General features: G+C 51.5%; 1 protein-coding gene across 1 annotated transcript in view; it reads left to right on the top strand.

Moving 5' to 3' along the window:
* The window catches only part of SLC10A7 (solute carrier family 10 member 7), a 195,462-nt gene extending 188,926 nt beyond the window's left edge, over positions 1–6,536 (top strand). The window contains exons 11-12 of the mRNA XM_028521974.2: positions 1,582–1,727; positions 4,048–6,536. Coding sequence (XP_028377775.1) covers positions 1,582–1,727; positions 4,048–4,077 — 176 coding nt within the window. The 3' untranslated portion in view covers positions 4,078–6,536. The remainder of the gene's footprint in view (positions 1–1,581; positions 1,728–4,047) is intronic.
* The last annotated feature ends 10,938 nt before the right edge of the window (positions 6,537–17,474 follow it).

Below are 17,474 nucleotides of genomic sequence, written 5' to 3'. Positions count from 1 at the left end.
CGATTTCTTGTTCGCTTCCTGGGCCAGCAGCCCCGTGACTGTCCCCCTGGCTTCTTCTCTGTGCCCGCATCAGCTGAGTGACGCAGGGCCCGAGCCTGACCCAAGAAAGGGTAACTGCGGGTGCTTCAGCAAGCAGCCACGGGCCTCGGGTTCCAGGGCAGAACCCCCGCTGTGATCAGTTTTAGGGACAGACGTCACCGTACTTCTATCATGTGCTCCCTGTAGCCCCACTTCTGTGTCACCCGCTGCTCCCCCAGCTCCTCAGTATCACCCTATCGGAGTCTTCCCCGGAAACAGGAGGAGTCCGTGTCTTCTCCTTTTCTCATCACAACAACTTTCCAGGACTAGGACATCAGGGGCTGCTTCTCAGCTATGAATGGATTAAGCATGCTGTTTTCTTTAAAGAAGAAACTCCTTTGTTTTTTACATCAGCGAGAAGACGGAAACTGTGCAGAAACCTAAGCGTGTGCTTCTGAAGCTGTGAGAGAGCCCTCGTTTGGGGAGAGTAACGTGTTTCAGTTCACGGCCGTGCTGTGCGAGGCTGTGAAAAAGGACACGGGCCAGGAAATACGTTTTTGCATAAAAGTTTGAAATTTATTAGAAGGTAAAAATAATTGCAAAAGCAGGGCTTTCCCTCACAGGGTTACAGTAAGTTATATATGTGTGATTGTTGTACGGGTTTAGGAGCTTGGGTCCTTTTCAGAGGCTGTTCTCAGAGAAACCAGAAGGAAGCTAAGCTGCTAAAGCCAGTTAGCTGAAAAAGCCGACACACACACGCAGCAGTTCTGACACCTGGGCCGTGGAAAAGCAGTCGGTACTAACAGTAAACTGCCGGGGTCTGAACTGCCTTACGGGGAGCTCAGTAGGCGCCCGCGGCACTCTGGCCCTTACGGAGCATGCGCGCCGCACCCTCGGCGCAATGGGGCGGCACAGTCAGGGAGGACACCCGTGTGCCACTGAACTGCAGCGTGGTGTTTGAGCGCTCCGCACTGATCGTACAGGTCAGCTGCCGTTCGCAAGGTCGCTTTGGGACCCTTGGCCAGATGGGAGCACCCAAAGCCTTTATTAACGTTCGTTCGGTGGAAGCAGCCGCCCCCTTACGGCAGCTTGTGCCGCCCGCCATCTGACCGTGACCTTCGGACTCGAAAGGGAACTCCGGGGCTGGGAAATGATGCCGGGCAGGCCTCGCTGATGGCCAGCAGACTGTTTTGTGACTAAACAAGGAAAGATTGGCTTCGAACTTCGGCCCCTCTGGTATTCTTCAGTCTCCTTGAAGGAACTTTATTCCACACTGTCTTCTCTCTCCTGGTTAGACAGTCTGCTAATTTGCAGCGAGTTATCAGGTGCCCTCAAACACTGGCCACCTTTTTAGCTTGGATCGGTTCTAGGTAGAGCTTAGAGCCTTATGTAGGGAAAAGAGGATGAACGGGTTTGATGAAGACCTTGCCTTTTCAGTTCTGGGAATACACATGGGAAACACGGCCAGGACCTAGTCCAAAGTACCGGTTTTAATGGAGAATGTGTTCCATTTGCTGACAGACTGAATTCGCCTCTCGATCCCCTGTCTTCTTTGTCCATCAGGAATTCCGATGCTGAAGATAGTGTTTGCCGGCCACGAGCACCTCTCCCTAATATCCGTGCCGCTGCTCATCTACCACCCCGTGCAGATCCTCCTGGGGAGCGTGCTGGTGCCCACCATCAAGTCCTGGATGGTGTCACGGCAGAAGGTGAGGCGCTAGAAAGATCTCATTTGAATCCAAATCAAGTCGAAATGCTATTTCTGCATCTCATCTGTTCGTGCCTTCTGACTTTTGCTGACATACTCTCATTCTCAAAGTACCGTATTTTTCAGACTTCTAAGAAGCACTTCCCACCCACCCACCCCCAAATTTGGGAGGAATAATGGTGGTTAATGCTGTTGTTGAGTTCTGTTTACATTTACATCAGTGAAATATTATATTATTTATGTTATTAACTATTTTACCATATTTTTTGCTTCAAAATTTTCCTATTTTCCTCCTCTAAAACTTAGGTGTACCTTATGGTCCGAAAAGTACAGTAATGTATTTTCTTAGTGAAACCAATAATGATGACACTTTGGTCCATTTCAACTTGAACAGGAGGGTTGAGAATTAAATGTTTTGTATTGCTATAAAAGTACAATTACTCTTAAAATACAGCCTGTAAAGCTCTTTTTCATTTGCTCATATTGAAGGGCATTCTGCCATGGGGAAAGGTGCAGGAAATACACTCAAAACGTACATGTCCCCCGCTCGGGCGCACACGCCATTTTCTCCCTTGACTTCTCCCATGTGTCCTGATTTTACCTGCTGCCTGATACGTATGCTAACTCCTGGCTTTCATTAGGATACCTATTTTATTTTTAAGTTTCTAGACACATCATAACATCTTCACACAGCAAAACTGCGTGTTTGGCATTAAGAAATAAAATTAGAGGAGCCCACGCGGTCTCGGCCCTAACCACGCCTGGCTCAGAGTCTTGTTACTGGTCTGATATCTGCGGATTCGGTTTCCTGAATTATCAGCCCCAGTAAAATAAGCAGGCCGATTCACAAGAAGTTGCGATGCTGCGTAGACCACGGATGCGCTCACAGAGCGGGCTTCTCCCCAGGGCTTGACTCACGGGGCCTCCTTCCTTTGGACACCGGTGTCAGTGTTACCAGGTGATGAGCGGGAAGGAGATACAGCCAGTGACAGAACGCCCTGTGCTGTGTCCTCAGCATCTTGAAAACAGAACAGCCACACCACCCCCTGCTGAGTCTGGGTCCCAACTGTTCCCTGGTCCAGCGTGTGGGCCCTCGAGCCACCCTGCCGGCTCTGCCTCCCTCTCACTGGCGGCCTTGGGCTCATCCCTGCTCTGTCCCTCAGTTTCTGCTGCACTAAGACTAGTGATAATACCTACTCCTGGGAGTTGTGCGAGGGTGTGTGGCAGGTGTTTGACGAAAGCTAGCTGCTGTGATTGTCGCAATTGTCACTGTTGTTCCTTAGTAGCTACGACCCTGTTTGCAGCCAGGTCTGCAGCCCTGTTGTAGGTCAGGGAAGAGGCTCAGAGCGCTGAGCGATTTGCGCAGGGTATGTGGGCGCCTCATCAGTGCCGGAGTTGGGGCTAGAGCCTGGTCTCTTCGGCCCCCAAGTCTTTCCCCTGTGCCACGAGGATGTCCAGACAGAGATACAACATTGCTTTCCCAAGGAGCTCCCTAGGGCCCCAGGGTCCTCCCTGAAAAGGTTACCTCATCCACCACCATCACTCACTTAGTTATTTAACAAAATGTTAGTGATTATTATTCTGTGCAGGGTCTGGCTCCAGGCTTGGGTCCTCCCACTCAGAGTTGGTAGAGGATAGTCTAGTACCTTTTTCTTTACTATCTATCCACTTTGAAAACCTTCACTGTATGCATGCTTATATTCATTTCTGTGTGTGTTTATAGACCAGAATTTGTACATATAAATTTGGATAAAGAATGAAGAAAATGATTTGAAAATCTTAATACCCCAGCAATAATGTGCAGTCATAGCAAACAGCGAATTAATCAGAGTGAAATTTTCTCCTAAATGTTGAAAATGCTGGGATTTATTCTACAGAGTAACAGAAGCATTTCCAAAGGGGAGACAGAATTGGACAACGCTGTTCATCTTCCCTTTGCATGGAAACCACTCCAGGGGGCCACTGTCTAATTAGCATAATCGAGAGGGTTTAGAATGCTGTCCATCCCATTCGAGCACAAAAATAAACACAAAGCACCCATCATGAGGGTCCCCACTATTGCTTTCCAAACAACACTGACGGAGACCCAGGGCCACCATCTGGTGCACAGCCAGGCCAGGCTGGGGGGGTGACAGTCTGCTGGCCAGGGAGGGGGGCCACTGGTCTGTGGGTCCCCAGAGGTTTGGATCAGTGGTTACCCACTGCCATCCGGGTGGGCCTCTTCTTCCTTCTAGTAGCATAAGTGATGTGGTGTTGATTGACACTTTCACTGGCTAATGGCCATTGTCCAACCCTAAACTGCATGTTCTCCTCTCTCGCAGGGAGTCAAGCTGACGAGGCCAACAGTATGATGAAGGGGGTGCCCGGTCTGCGGCAGTGTCTGCGCCTACGGGGTGCACGGACAGTCGGAGGACTTGTGCTTGTGAATGTTGCTCCAATACACATTTTATTTTTTTACACAAAAATGATATAACTGTCGAAGTGCCTTAAAAATGTATTTGACAAGAGCATTATTTCCAAAACCTACTTTGTTGGTTACTGCCAGAGGTGGTACAGCATTTTGGAGTTGTTTAATGTTTTTTTTTCCTAACGCAGGGAGCAGTCGTCGTACGTGACACAGCCCCGCCTTTGTGCAATGCAACTCTGTGCGAGTTACCGTACCGCTCGAAATGAGGTCACACCATCAGAAAAATGCTCTTCTGATGACAGCGAAAACTTCCAAAGTCTGACTCACAAGTCCTTTGATTTACTGCGAGATTTTTTTCTACAACTGTGACATGCCTCTTATCGCCCCAGCAGGGGTCATAGACTGAATCGATGCTGAAAAGCATAATCTCTCTGTGTTTCTCAGCATCATTTTTGTAGACATTCCTTCAGATGGTTTCCACCCAGCAGTTCCTCTGTTCCGTGATAAGAGATCGTGATACTTTATGTCTTAAATTTATTATAAGCTGCTTCAAAGAAGAGGCCTGGTATTTGAGTTAGGAGTAAATTAAGTGAAGTTTTGAGGTAAACTACAGGATTTTTAAAAAAATATCTTTCATGTGTTTTTTTTCTTTTTCCTTCCGTAATTTCTTTACTGCTTTCCACCACACTCGCAAACTCATAACAGCCAAATGTGAGACACTAAAATGTGATAATCAGTTTGAGCGCAGCAATTTAATGATAGATTATATGCACATTCCACAACTGAGAATAAAAAACTTTTCCTGTTACACAGATGTGCTGAGCACAAATTGCCCCTTTTAGCCAGAAGCGGCCTGTTACATCCTGGAATTAAGCACACTTAAGGCATTTGAGACAAGTTATTAATGAGAATTTCCTTGGCAGGTTTGACAAATGTTTGCGACATTTTTTTAAAAATTAAGTCATATTGCTCTCATGAATAAATGGAAATATAAAGGTCATAGATGCAAACAAATGTTACAGATCCACATGCTTTCTAGCCAAAAGGGGGAAAAAAATGGGCACAGAAAATGCAAAACCATTCATTAACCAAAATATCAAGTAAAATTAATTCCCAACTGGGCTTCTGTGTTCAAAAGAGTGTCCAGTGTTTGCTTCTGCTGCGGCTGGAGGAGCTCTCCCTGGACCCGGGCAGAGAATAAAGCAGCAGCACGGAGAAAGGGAAGGTTCTTCCCCGTTTCCCGCGTGCCGTCTGTCACATCTCCTCTCCGCGTCCCGTCCTGATGAGACAGACGACACCGGCATCCAGGGTCTCGCTGAGGCCACACTCTGCCCTCGGCAGCTGCATTGTCATCGTTCTGTCAGCAGAAGAAAAGGCATTCCTTAGAAAACTACCCACTTTATCGACAGTGCAGACTTGCACCTGGTCGCATCTCGGAGTTCTTCCGACTCTTTTCAACATCACTGAACTTCCTAAGAATTGTCCTCAGTGTCCGTTTTAAAGCTAGTGCCAGACCCTGCGAAAACGCTACGCTAACCAGGCTGTTCGCCAAGAATTTCTGTTGTCAACACTTTCACTCGTGTCTGAAACTACAATAATTTTTGCTTGATGCTTTGGATGCCTACCTATGGAGCATAGAAAAGGTTTTCATGTTTTGTTCCTGTCGATTTCTTTGAATTTCAGAGTTAATGAAGCTGTTATCATGAAAGCTGTCATTTGAATACCGATTTCCCCCAACTTATCTACCTCTGTCATCAAACACCTATCATAGGTGTGTGATTATGGGACAAAACTCAACTGGAAATACTATGGCATCTTTTGCTTTTAAAAATGCATTTTGTTTTCAAGTAATCTTCTTTATGTGGTGAATTTTGTTGGCTCTAGTGGTATGTTTATGCCTATTTTTTTTACACGAGTGCTGTGGCATATTTTTCCATAAAGAACAAAAAAACAAAATCAAAATTTATTTTTAATTCATGTTTATTGGGATTGAATTATTCGTGTCTTAAAATACTTCCCTATGTTTATGCACTGTCAACTGTCTGTTTGATGCATTTGTTTTGTTTAAATGTATTTATGAAAGAAATACATTAGATTATATTTATGTTTACCCATTTTTCACCAGATTTTTTTAATGGCTGTTATGAAATTTGATTTTTTTTAGTGGGCAATAATGTTAATCTATTCACATGTTCTTTTCTAAGTTTTAAAATGTTGTGGGTTTTTAAAAATTCTTTCCTATTCTATTTAAAACTAACACACCTCTGGCTAATGTTCAGTGTTTGTTTATGCTAAATACCAAATTTTTTCAAACAGATTGGGAAGGTAATGAAGTGGATTATTTATGATGAGTGGAAGATGAAAAGAATTCTATGATTAAACAAAGAGATGTTTCAGAAGTCACCAGAGAACCTGTGTCTTATTTTTAACCTGATTCCCGATGCACCCACAGTGCCTTCAAAAAGTGTCTATAGATTAATCTCGATTGGCCCGAACACTGCTTTGCCATTCGTGGTTAAGCAGATACAAGCTCCACAGCCTCCCTCGCCGTCCATCTCAGTACCTTCACCACAGCATCATTTTAAAATCCAGACCGGCCCCTCTCTTTTTTTGTTAGAAATATGTGTTCGGGGCATCGGAGCGGAGGACCAAAAGAGAAACATACCCAACAGAAGTGACAGATTTCAGGCGATCTGAACCGCGGTCACCCTTGTCGGTCTTTGGGGGGGTAGAAAAGCTGCAACCTTAGGACACCTCTCCCAAACCCCATGTTTGTGAGTGAGTTGCTTCATTCGAACTCCACATGTTGAGTCCGTGTTCTGCTGCCGCGGCTTACCCGTCCTCTGCTCCCGGAAAGCCTGAGCCACGTGGCTTTCCTGCTTCCCAGCCAGTGCCAGGCTGGCCCTGTGTCGTGCCCTTAGAAGGTGTCGCTTCGGTCTCCCGAGACCAAGCCCTTCTCACTGCCTGATGGTCACTTGACCTTCCCGTCTCCTCCAGCGTGGTCCTCATCTCTCTTCTTCTCCTGTGTCTCACTCGGTGCCCGGCTCAGAGCAGTAGCCACAGAAATCCGCTTTTCCAGATTGTTATCTTAATAGGTAGGACATGAACCGTCAAATTTCAAGAGCTCTGATTATAGATACAGACACCAAAAGTGGGATTGCTGGATGATGTGGTTCTATGTTTAATTTCTTGAGGAACCCCCATACCCTTTTCCATTGTGGGACTTTCTAAAACACACCCCCAAAAGCCTTTAGTAAAAAGTCCGCTTTCCACCAGAGGTTTCTTTCGGGGGGAAATGAAATAAAAGATTCAGCCTCCACCGAGAGGGGATACAGGGGAGAGAAAAGAAAACATTCCAGTAAGAAAGACACCGTGTCAGAGTGGGGAGGTTGTGCATGAGACGATGAGAAGAACGGGAGCTCCTGGAAACCTGGCGGGAGACGACTTCTCACGGGGCGTGGACTCCCTCCTTACACCACTGGGTCCGAATCGAAGTTCATGTGTATGCAGACAGACGGGGGGACCACGGCCTCGTAGCTCGCATTAAGTGCTCTGTGGTGTACACACACCCAGCCTGGGGACGTCAAGCTGGCAACATCCCGCTCCTAAAGGTGGAGTTAGGAAGGGATGTGCAGGGCTGGCTCTCGGGAGGTGACACCAGCCTGACCCCGGACGGGCTCTCGAGACATGACACCAGCGAGCCCAGCATGCCTCTGCACGAGGGGTTCTTCACAGAGATTTTCATCTGATTCTTTCAACAACCTTAGGAGGAGATGTATCGTTATTATCCCCATTGCACGGGTAAGGAAACTCAGGCCAGAAAGGTAGAGAGTGAGTGCAAGCCTCACTACTCCTGAGTGGTGCAGCTGGGATTTGGACGCAAACGTCCCTGACTCCGGAGCCCACAGGGCTGGCCGCTAAGCAGACTCCTCCACAACCCTAAAGCCCCGCGCTCCGTACAAGAGCTCCTGTCGTCACTGCCCAAAGTTCTGGACGCTGGCAATGCTTCCAAACTCTGATTTCTGCAGCTGAGGTTTTGATAAAGACATTTTCTCTACGTGCAGCAAATGAAAAACCCCCCATCTCAGAAATTCCAGACAGTTGGCAGGAAGGAGCCTCGAGTGCCTACCCTACTACGGGCCTCAGAGCCCAGCAGAGGACGAGACAGCAAGCCAAGGAGACAGCCCCTGGCCTCAGCCTCAGGACGCGGTCACTTCCCTGGTACTGGCTGTCCCAGACATGGGGTCCAGGCAACGGCGTCCATCTGGGCTCGCGGCCGGAAGCTCCGGAGTCTGGTTCTGTGGGTCATCGGCGTGGTGTCCTGGGCTGGCTTTGCCAACGTGGCTGGGACGAATCCCGCACCTTTTCCACCACTAAACATTTACCATGACTCCCCACCTTGTTGGGACCCACCGCCATTATCATCTCCTGTGCGGTGCATTCTGGAAATGCCCCTCCCTCTCCAAGGCCCCCCCAGCGCTCTACCTGAGAATTCCGTGTGCGTTGAAGACGGAGCAAAACATCAGGTGCACAGCTCACCTCTCTGCCCACAAAGCCGAAGTGAGAATTTCGTCGCATCCTAGGTTTGTTGTTAGGATCCAGTGAGAGAACCCTGCAAGCAGTTGGTCGCAGTGCCTGGCACTTGGTAATAACCCAGTGAGTGGCAGCCACTGCTGCTGCGGCTCAACACGGATAGGGCCTGGGGGAGCCACGGCGCATGTGTGGTGCCGGACACGTGCAGTCGGGCATCGAGGTCTGCTCTGCACGCTTTCTGATCTGTGCAAAAGATCTATTATGAGGTTCGTTACATGTCACTAATCAGGTCACAGAGTGACCAGGGCAAGAGTATCTATTCCATTGGTTAATGAAGACGCCTGGCTTTGAATGTTAAGATGGTTGCAGCATTCCCTGGCTTCCAGTATGGATTGCCAGGCCCTCCCAGCTCACCCCCGCTGCCCGGGCCTTGCCTTTTTCTGCTTACACCAAAGAGCTCCATGCAGTGATTTTGCCCAACTGCCCCCAAAGCCCCGAGTCTGCCTGAGAACTGTGACAAGGCAGCTGGCAGGCTGAGCTGCCCCCACACCGGTTCTGAGGTGCTAACACCTGTTGGAGGTGAGTCGGGCTGTGGGGCTGCTCCTGGAGCAGACAGTCTGTGGTCATGGCCCTCTCAGAGGGCCATTCCTTGAGTTCTGGCTGTGTCCAGGCTGAGATGCCCCCTTTCCACTCCATCAAGTGCCACCACGGCCCTGGAGTAGCTGGTTGTCCCCTCTGCTGTCCCCCCTTCCCTGTCAACCCTCTAGTGTCACATTTCCAGCAATTCTGGTCTCCAGTCTTTCTCCCTGCCCGCGGTGGGAGCTCCGGAGCACCTCCCACGGCAGCAGCCACCTTCCGTGACCCAGCGAGGACGCCCAGATCTGTGGTCCCGGCTCATGTTCGCAGCTTCATTGGGACATTCCCACTGAGTACCCGCAAGGCCCCTCTAACCCACATGCCCTAGAGGAAAAGTCAGTAACCTCTTTCCCTACACTCAGTCCTCCCCAAACCAGCTTCCTCTGTTGGCATAGCAACCTCCCCAAACCTGCTTCCTATGTTGACATAGCAACCAGGCCTGGCGTCCTCCCCCTCAGCCTCCACAGCTCACTTTTAATGTTCAGTTAGTCAGCAAATTCTCTTGATTCTATCTGCAAAACCGTTCCTTAACTCCTGCCTCCCCCTTCACCCCACTGCCACTGTCTCAAGAGGTGTCCCCCTTCCTCAGTGCTCTTTCCCCTCCAGACACGCCTTCTTCCAGCCAGGAGGCCCTGTGCTGACATCTGCCAATCACCTGCTGTGGGCTGGGCACGCTGCTGAATGCTTTCCATAAATTATCCTGTTTAACCCTTGTGACAATTCTGGACACTGCTGTAATTATTCCCATCTTACAGATGGAAAAATGGAGGCTCCGAGAGACCAAGTTCCAGGTGCCAGAGCTTCTACGTGGCAAAGTCTGGACTTCCACCTGGATGGCCGGCTCAGCCAGCACCTGGGCTCCCCTCCCGCCCTGCATTACTGACTCCTGATGCTCAAGTTCCCGACATACCCCCCACTTCCCTCTGCCCCCCTTGTGAGACACGGTCCTTGGTTTTCAATTGTATAATGAATGCCTTCACTTGCCAGTTTATCACTTACCAGGTTGTACCAAATTATCATCACCCACATGTCCCCCCGACCCCGAACAGTCAGTTTCTTCAGTGGGGACCTGTTCTGTGTGGCGTCGGCGATGCTGATGACTGGCAGAATGCGCGCCTTGTCACAGGAGCCTCAGTCACATTTATGCAGCCGTGGGTGAACCCTTGAGGCCCTCCAGGGCACTTTTCTGGTTTTGCAGGACAGGTGTCTTCAGATTATGAAACACTACTTTTAGAAAGTAGCACGTGACTCTTAATCATCACTCACTGAATGGGAATCATGCTCCAAAAGGACCTTCTTTATTTTTAATGAAAACACTCAGTAAAAACAATGATGACAACTTTGATGCCAGAGTAGTTGAGACCCAAAGCAGCTAAGACCTCGGTCCCCCTCCACATGCACATCGCTGTTGTGGCCTTTGCCTAGGGACACACCTGGGGGCCTGTATACCTGTGCAAAGGTCCCAAGGTCAGGGTCAGGTGCACAGCCTGCAAGGGGACTGTGCCTTTTGGACCCAGACTAGTCAAACAGCCCCCCCCCACCTTTCATCTGCCTCCCACTTCCCGTTCCCCCAGGAACACTCACCCTCAGTCCCTAATGCTAAGTTAGGATCCAACCAAACTTAGCTGGCTGAGGAAAGCACGTGGGCAGACCCGAGAGAGAGCGCCCTAGTTACTGTAAAGAGAGCCCTACATCAGGCCCTTTTACCTCTAGGTCACGGGTTCAAGTCCAGCCAGGCCTACCCTGACAGAAAATCGTTACGTACTCTGTTGGGCAGCCTGAGACCTGGAAAATGAGTTCCTGTCACCGTCCAGCAGGCAGTGTCCACGTCACACTTGGCACTAAGCAGCTCTTGACTCGGCGGAGACAGAGCAGAAATCACTCGACAGCCGCCGGCCCGAGGTCAGGCTGAGCCTGTGTGTCGGCGTTCTCTGCGTGGGCCCGCCGGCCCCCTCGCCTCGCCCCTCGCAGGGGCACTTTATCAGTCCGGTGGTTGGGGCTTTCTCCCTGGAGATGTTGTTGAACAAGGAGTTGGAAATAATGGAACAACTGGAAGGAAAAAGAAATCTGGTTCTGCAGTATCGAAAGAAGAGTGGCTGCAATCACAACAGAAAAATAGGTTTTCTCCCCTGGCAGAGCTGGGTCCGGCGGGGCAGGGCAGGGCCGGGCAGGGCCGGGCTGCCGCGTCCGTCCGGCGGGAGGTGTGGGGCCTCTGGGCAGGTCAGGCGGGCACAGCAGTCTCACCAAGCGCTCTGGGTGATGGGCACTGGGGGACAATTCCCTCTAGAGTATTTTATTTCTGTCACCCATCTTCCCTCCGAGAACCATCTGAGCCACCAGTGGAAGGCAGTCGAAGCTTAGGAAGACCTGTCTTTCCTTCCTCTGCACAGGCAGGCCCTCAGAAAGCGTCTACAAAGCTCCGGCCAGCTGGGTTTTCCTCACCCACCCCGCCCTGGGCTGTTCTGGCCCATGCAGAGGGGCCGCCAAGCCTGGCAGCACTGAGCACCGGCAGCCTGGCCGTGGAGCTCGGAGAGCTGCATCCTCAGAGGCGTCCTTCTTCTTGACTCCCCCGCTGGGCGGCTGCAGAGGCCCATCTTCTAGGTCGTTTAAGAAGCACCCAGTCTGCCCAAGACTCACTGGCTCTGGGCAGAACAAGCCTGCTTGTCCGCGTGGGTCTGTTCCCAGTGAGTGTGCCGTCTGGGGATTCTCGAGGCCGGCATGGGGCAGCCGGCACTGTCCCTCCTGCTGACACAACCAGACCAGCTGCACTGGGCTGGCCAGCCCTCTCGAGGACCAGGGACGAGTCCCGTGACTCCCGAGTCCACCTGCCCAGGAAACCTGCCTTCTCCTCCTTGCTGTAAGCCCCTCCATCCCTGCTCAGACAGGAGCAGAACCCCCAGCCCTGAGCCCCCCAGCCCTGAGCCTGGCCTCCGTCTGTGTGTGGTCGCACTGGGGAGAAGAGGCTGGAGCGAGGGGAGAGGCAGGGCAGCTTGTGTCAAGACAGAGCGCTTGCCCCTGACTTTCTCACTTCTCCGGGCTTCTCCCCTCTCCTCGGAATCTCCTGAAACAGGAAGAAGCCCCCAACACAAGTCCCTATGTGCGTGTTTCTCCCTGCTATCTATCAGACACACTGGTGGTATTAAGTAGCCCCAGCCCAGATCGTCTCTGCCGCTGTTTAATGCAGAATCCCCGCAGCACCTGGACCTGGGGGTGAGGGGGGGACTCTGTCCACCCGCACAGTGGCAGTGATGGCACACAGCGCCACTCTCCCTGACACACAGGAGCTGCTGGGTTTACAGGCGAGTCCCTGTGCACGCATGCACGTGTGCACCCGTGTGTTTGGTTACAAAGTCACACATGCTCACAGACAATCTGAGAAAGGAGCAGAGTGCGAAGCCAGGGCTGTCGGGGGCACTTGGAGCAGCACCACCCCGAGCCCCTCTGTGCCCTGGCCTCCCCGACTTCCTTCCTCGCACCTGTGGGAACCCCGCTGCCGCCCGCGGAGCCCTCGGGAGTCATTTGGGCCCCCTTGCTTCTCAGCGCTTCTTTTAAATACAGTCTCTAGGCTTCCCAGCCCCCCACCTGCACGTGGAAGAAATAGCGAACAAGAGGCTTGCCGTGCATACCCCCTGGACAGACAGACGCCCTCTGAGGTCAGCCTGGCTGCCCACGTGGCAGAGCGCACAGAAGAGTCAAGGTCAGCAGAGGGGAATACCCCGCAAGAGTTGCCCAGCTAAACCTGAATGAAGCAAGCTGTGGCCCGGGGCACCTGGACTGGCGCTGGTCTTCCAGAAAGTGGGGCGCCCAGGGAAAGGGCGCCCCCTGCTGGCCCAGCCCAAGCAGTGTGTGGACAACAGGAAGAGGCTGCCTCTCTGATGTGCTTCTGGAAGAACGAGGAACGGGGTCCAAGTGCAGGGAAGGGCTTTCTTGTCTTGCCGTGCAGAGAGGCTGTTTGTGAGGAAGGGCAAGAAGCAGCCTCCCATGCACACCTGGCGCAGAGCCTGGCACATGGCAGATGCTCCAGGAAACATTAAGGAAGGACATCACCCACCCGGCCTCCACTGCTCGGGAGTGCCCCTCTGCAAAGGGGTGACGACGCGGGGCACACGCCCGTCACGGAGCTGTTTCCGGGACGAAACGAGGTCGGCCGCGAGGAGCGGACAGTGTCGCCTCTACCGGGTGCTGTTTGTAGCATCCCTGTCGGGGATGGGAGGGTTGCGTGTCGTGCGTCAAATATGCCTCCGAAGTAAGATCTAGGGGGTTAAAAAGCAGTTGCGATTTATCTATGGACACTCTTCTATTCACTGAATAAGAACTCTAAGTTGTAAGAAGACCCACACACACCACCACCACCACCACCAATGGAACTCAATAGAACTATTTTCTTCTTGGGTGGAAAAAAAATTGTTTTTCTAAATTGGCCTGTGAGGCCGCTCACTGCCCTGGACAGCCCTGGCTGCACAAAATGCTGCGCAGGGCATCCTTCCAGCTCCGAGCCTGGGTCTTATTTACACTTATTTACATATCGAGCGAGATCTCCATGGCTGCCTGCCCGGAAGCCCTATTTTTAATTGTTTGCTGCCCCAGCTGCCCCTCTGACCCTTCCTGGCACTTTTCTGAGGATTTCCGGCCAATGCTCACTTGGGAGGAAAGGGCAGAAGATGAGAATTTTTGGAGGGGATCTCAGCAAAGGCTGAACTCAAACCAGAGGCCCCCCCAATTCAGTATCTCGTAGCCCCTTTCCCAGGTGGCCCTCCTGGGGGACAGGGCTGGCTCCCCGGGGGAGCGGAGGGGATTTGGGCTGCGGCCAGTGGACGGGCCTCCCAGCTTGGCCAGCTGCATCCCATGTGGACAAAAGGACCGGGGACTTGAGAAGCAGCTGCCAGTGTGCGCTCCAGCTTCCTCTCTAAGCTGTGCTTCTGGAAAAATTCGGATTAGTTCCAAGTGAAGGCGAAGGGCTTGCCTTGAAATTTGGACAGGCTGGATTTGGGGTTGTTGTTTTCTCTTTTTTTAACGTTCATTTTTAAAAGCAGCATTTCCTAGACAGAGCAATAAAATATGTATTTATAAATATTTTCCAAGAGTGCCCTCTAGTGGAAGTCTGGAGGAAGTACATGGCTCACAGACGAGTCACTAGGATCCCAAACTTCTGAATAAAAATAAAGCACGTTGGAGTGCGAGGCCTCCTTCACATGTGATCTGAAAACATATCAGATTTCTTCCACAAGTCCGTAAAACGTCACCTTACCTTGATTGGAGATGAAGACTGCCTTGAGTCTTTAAAAGGAAATCGTGCTCTACTTTTGGAACTGGAAATCGCAGTGTTGCATGTACGGTATTTTGAAACTAAATTCAGGAGATTGCGCGGAATGGGACGGTGGCAGAGATTCGTCGATTGTAGCCCTGGGCTGAGCCTGCGTTGCTGGCCCAGTGCTTTTATTTTGGCTGCAGAGGGAGCCAAGGCTGCAACAATGTCCAGCCCCAAAGGCCACACACACTGCTGGGTTTTTACCTTGGAGGATGTGGGACAATGAGTCATTTGTGCCTCTTCCTGGTTCTTCCTGGCCAAGGTCAGCTTTCCCACTGGAACCAAGCGGCTTGGCGCAGCGCCTGGGCCGTCTGGAGCCTTTCGGTGGTGCGGAGCCCAGGGGGAGGGCGTGGCCCCGCCGCCCTCCCCCGCCGAAGGACCCCAGTTCAGGCTCCAAGGCCACTCTTCCTCCACGTCTCAAAACCTCACTCACTCTGCTCAGTTTAGCGTGAAGGGCCACCTAGCGGAAGCCGGAGGAAATCAGCAGTCCTGACTCGAGGTTCCCTGGCAGAATCCTGTGAGGAGGAAAGTCAAGGGGCTTCTGACCACTCACTCTTTCAGGTGAGCGGTCCGCAAATGATCACGTGACACCACCAGGTACAGCAGGACTGCAGATCATCTTGTAAACACTGCAACTACGCGTCGCAATAACACAGCTGCCATTTGTTTATTTCTCCATTCAACAGTGTATTCGGAGCACCCACTCAGTACCAGGCACTGTTCTAGCCTGACCCCCAGGACAGACGAGGCTCTGATCTCGTGGAAATTGCATTCTAGCATGGAGAGAGACAACATGCGAGCAAATATATGATTTTGAGGCTCCAGTGGAAACTAACAGAGAACAATGAATAACAAGGGGCCGCCTACCTAGACGAAGGGCGTGGGAAGACCCCTCCGAGAAGGTCACACTTAAGCACCTATAATAGTGCCAGATATATGCTGTGTGGGGGTTGCACATGCAGACACGAAGAAAATGCCGTCTGCACCTTCAGAGAGCTCGGTGCCCCACGGTGAAACAATCATTTCATGGGATTTCCAACAGCGGGGCCCTAAGATCTGCTGCTCCCAACACATCGGCCGAGCACCTTGTGTCAGAGTTCATTGGTAGCACTCTCAAGGTTTGCATTAAACTGAATTTACTCCTAAAGATTTTTTTTCTTTTCCTGTGCTGCGTGGCTTGGTGGAAATGGGGATAAACGATGAAATCCCAACGTCTCTCTCAGTTCAAAGGTCGCACAGGGCCACACTTCCCCCTCACCCTCGGCATCTCGCTAGAATGGAGGGGGCCCAACCCAGCACGCTGGTCAAATGTGCTGCTGCGCTGGCTCCTGGCCTGGGTACACACGAAGGGCAGGCGGTTTCGGACTCCCTCGGCCTGAAGTGATGCTGATCGGCTGCTTGGGCGCCAGGCTAACCCGGATCTGAGGCCACACCGGAGTTCCTCCTCAGTTTCCCTCCGTGGGGCCCCTCTCGTCCAGCAGCCAAAGGCACAGGTCTCCAGACTGTGGGAAAAGGTCACCCTCCATGTATGCGAAACTCATCACTGACCCTGAGCAGAGCAGGAAGGAAGGAAAGGCCACCAGAAGTGACCCTTGCCTATTCCTCTGCTGCTGGTGGAGAGAGATAACACTCCCTCCCACCCCCGGGGCCGGCTGCCTGCTGAGGGCTCTGGGATGGCATGAGCCTCCTCCCCCTGAAAGGCACCGGGGTCCCACCAGCTTTCCGGGGACAACAGAGGAGGACGACACGGTCAACTCAGTGGGTGATAGGGTTATTGCTTTGGCGCCAACTCAACAACCTGGATCTGGAGAAAAGCGGGTTACTCAGAGCACCGGTGCTCGGCCTGCATTCCCAGCTGCCCCAGACTTCCGGCAAGGGGTGCCAGAGGCCCCAGGATGGGAGAGACAAGCAAGGTAGGGGGAAGGGGAGGCTGTGCTCTCACCCGATTCACACGCTGGGCTTCCATTAGGAGCCACTAGGGCCCAAGACCTGGAAGAGACGGAAGGCAGCCTGCCACTACACGTCTGGGGGTGACAGCAGGGACCCCCTCGCCGTCTGCAGCCACACCTGCTGGGCACCAGGTCTGCAAAGCACCCCGTTCACAAACACGAGAGGCAGAGAACACGATACGTTTGGCTTGCTTGCTTGTTTTTTATTATCAAGAGGAGCTGATTTGCCATCCCAGAGGGTCTGAGCAAGTAAGGGACTCAGCTTAATCAGAGGGCTCGGGGTTTACATATGCCCTACAAATAATAATAATAACATAATAGTACTAATGCTTGTGCTACACTGGGAGCTTGAAACGATCAGTGACATTTCCTCTGATGAGGTTAAACAGCCTGGCTCCTGGGGCTGCACATTTGCATAATAAAGATCAGAAGTCAGTGCCTCCTACATCTCTCCGGGCACCGGCAGGCTGCTGTCCTTGGTTCAGGGACACCGCTTCCTAATGTACTTCCACATGCGGCCCTGGGCAGCGATTCTAATCTTTGGCTTGCATGTGAAATGTCAGGGTTTCTTTTTTTTCTTTTTTTTTTTTGTCTCAGAGAACAACAAATTGTGTTTTTCAACGAGAAGGTGCTGTGTGTAATGGAGAATGCAATCCGAAAACGCAGAGGCAACATCAGTGACCCGTGGTGCTACCCTAGCAAACTGGAGTCTATTTTTTCCAGCTATCAGTTGATGGGAAAACATCGCTTTAGATGTAATAATTAATCATTAGTCAAAATGGATATCCCCATTGGTTCCTTGCCTCTCAGACAACCCTGCCTGGCCTGACAGTAAATCAGGAAAATACGTTTATTAGTAGCCAATGGAATGCATTTCCAGACAGCCTCTTCGCTCTGTAACGCTTTGCAGAAACC

This window comes from Phyllostomus discolor, chromosome 8, assembly GCF_004126475.2.
Source record: "Phyllostomus discolor isolate MPI-MPIP mPhyDis1 chromosome 8, mPhyDis1.pri.v3, whole genome shotgun sequence".
NCBI lineage: Eukaryota > Metazoa > Chordata > Mammalia > Chiroptera > Phyllostomidae > Phyllostomus > Phyllostomus discolor.
Note: the sequence above shows the minus strand (reverse complement) of the source record. Positions and strands in the feature narration are given on the sequence as shown.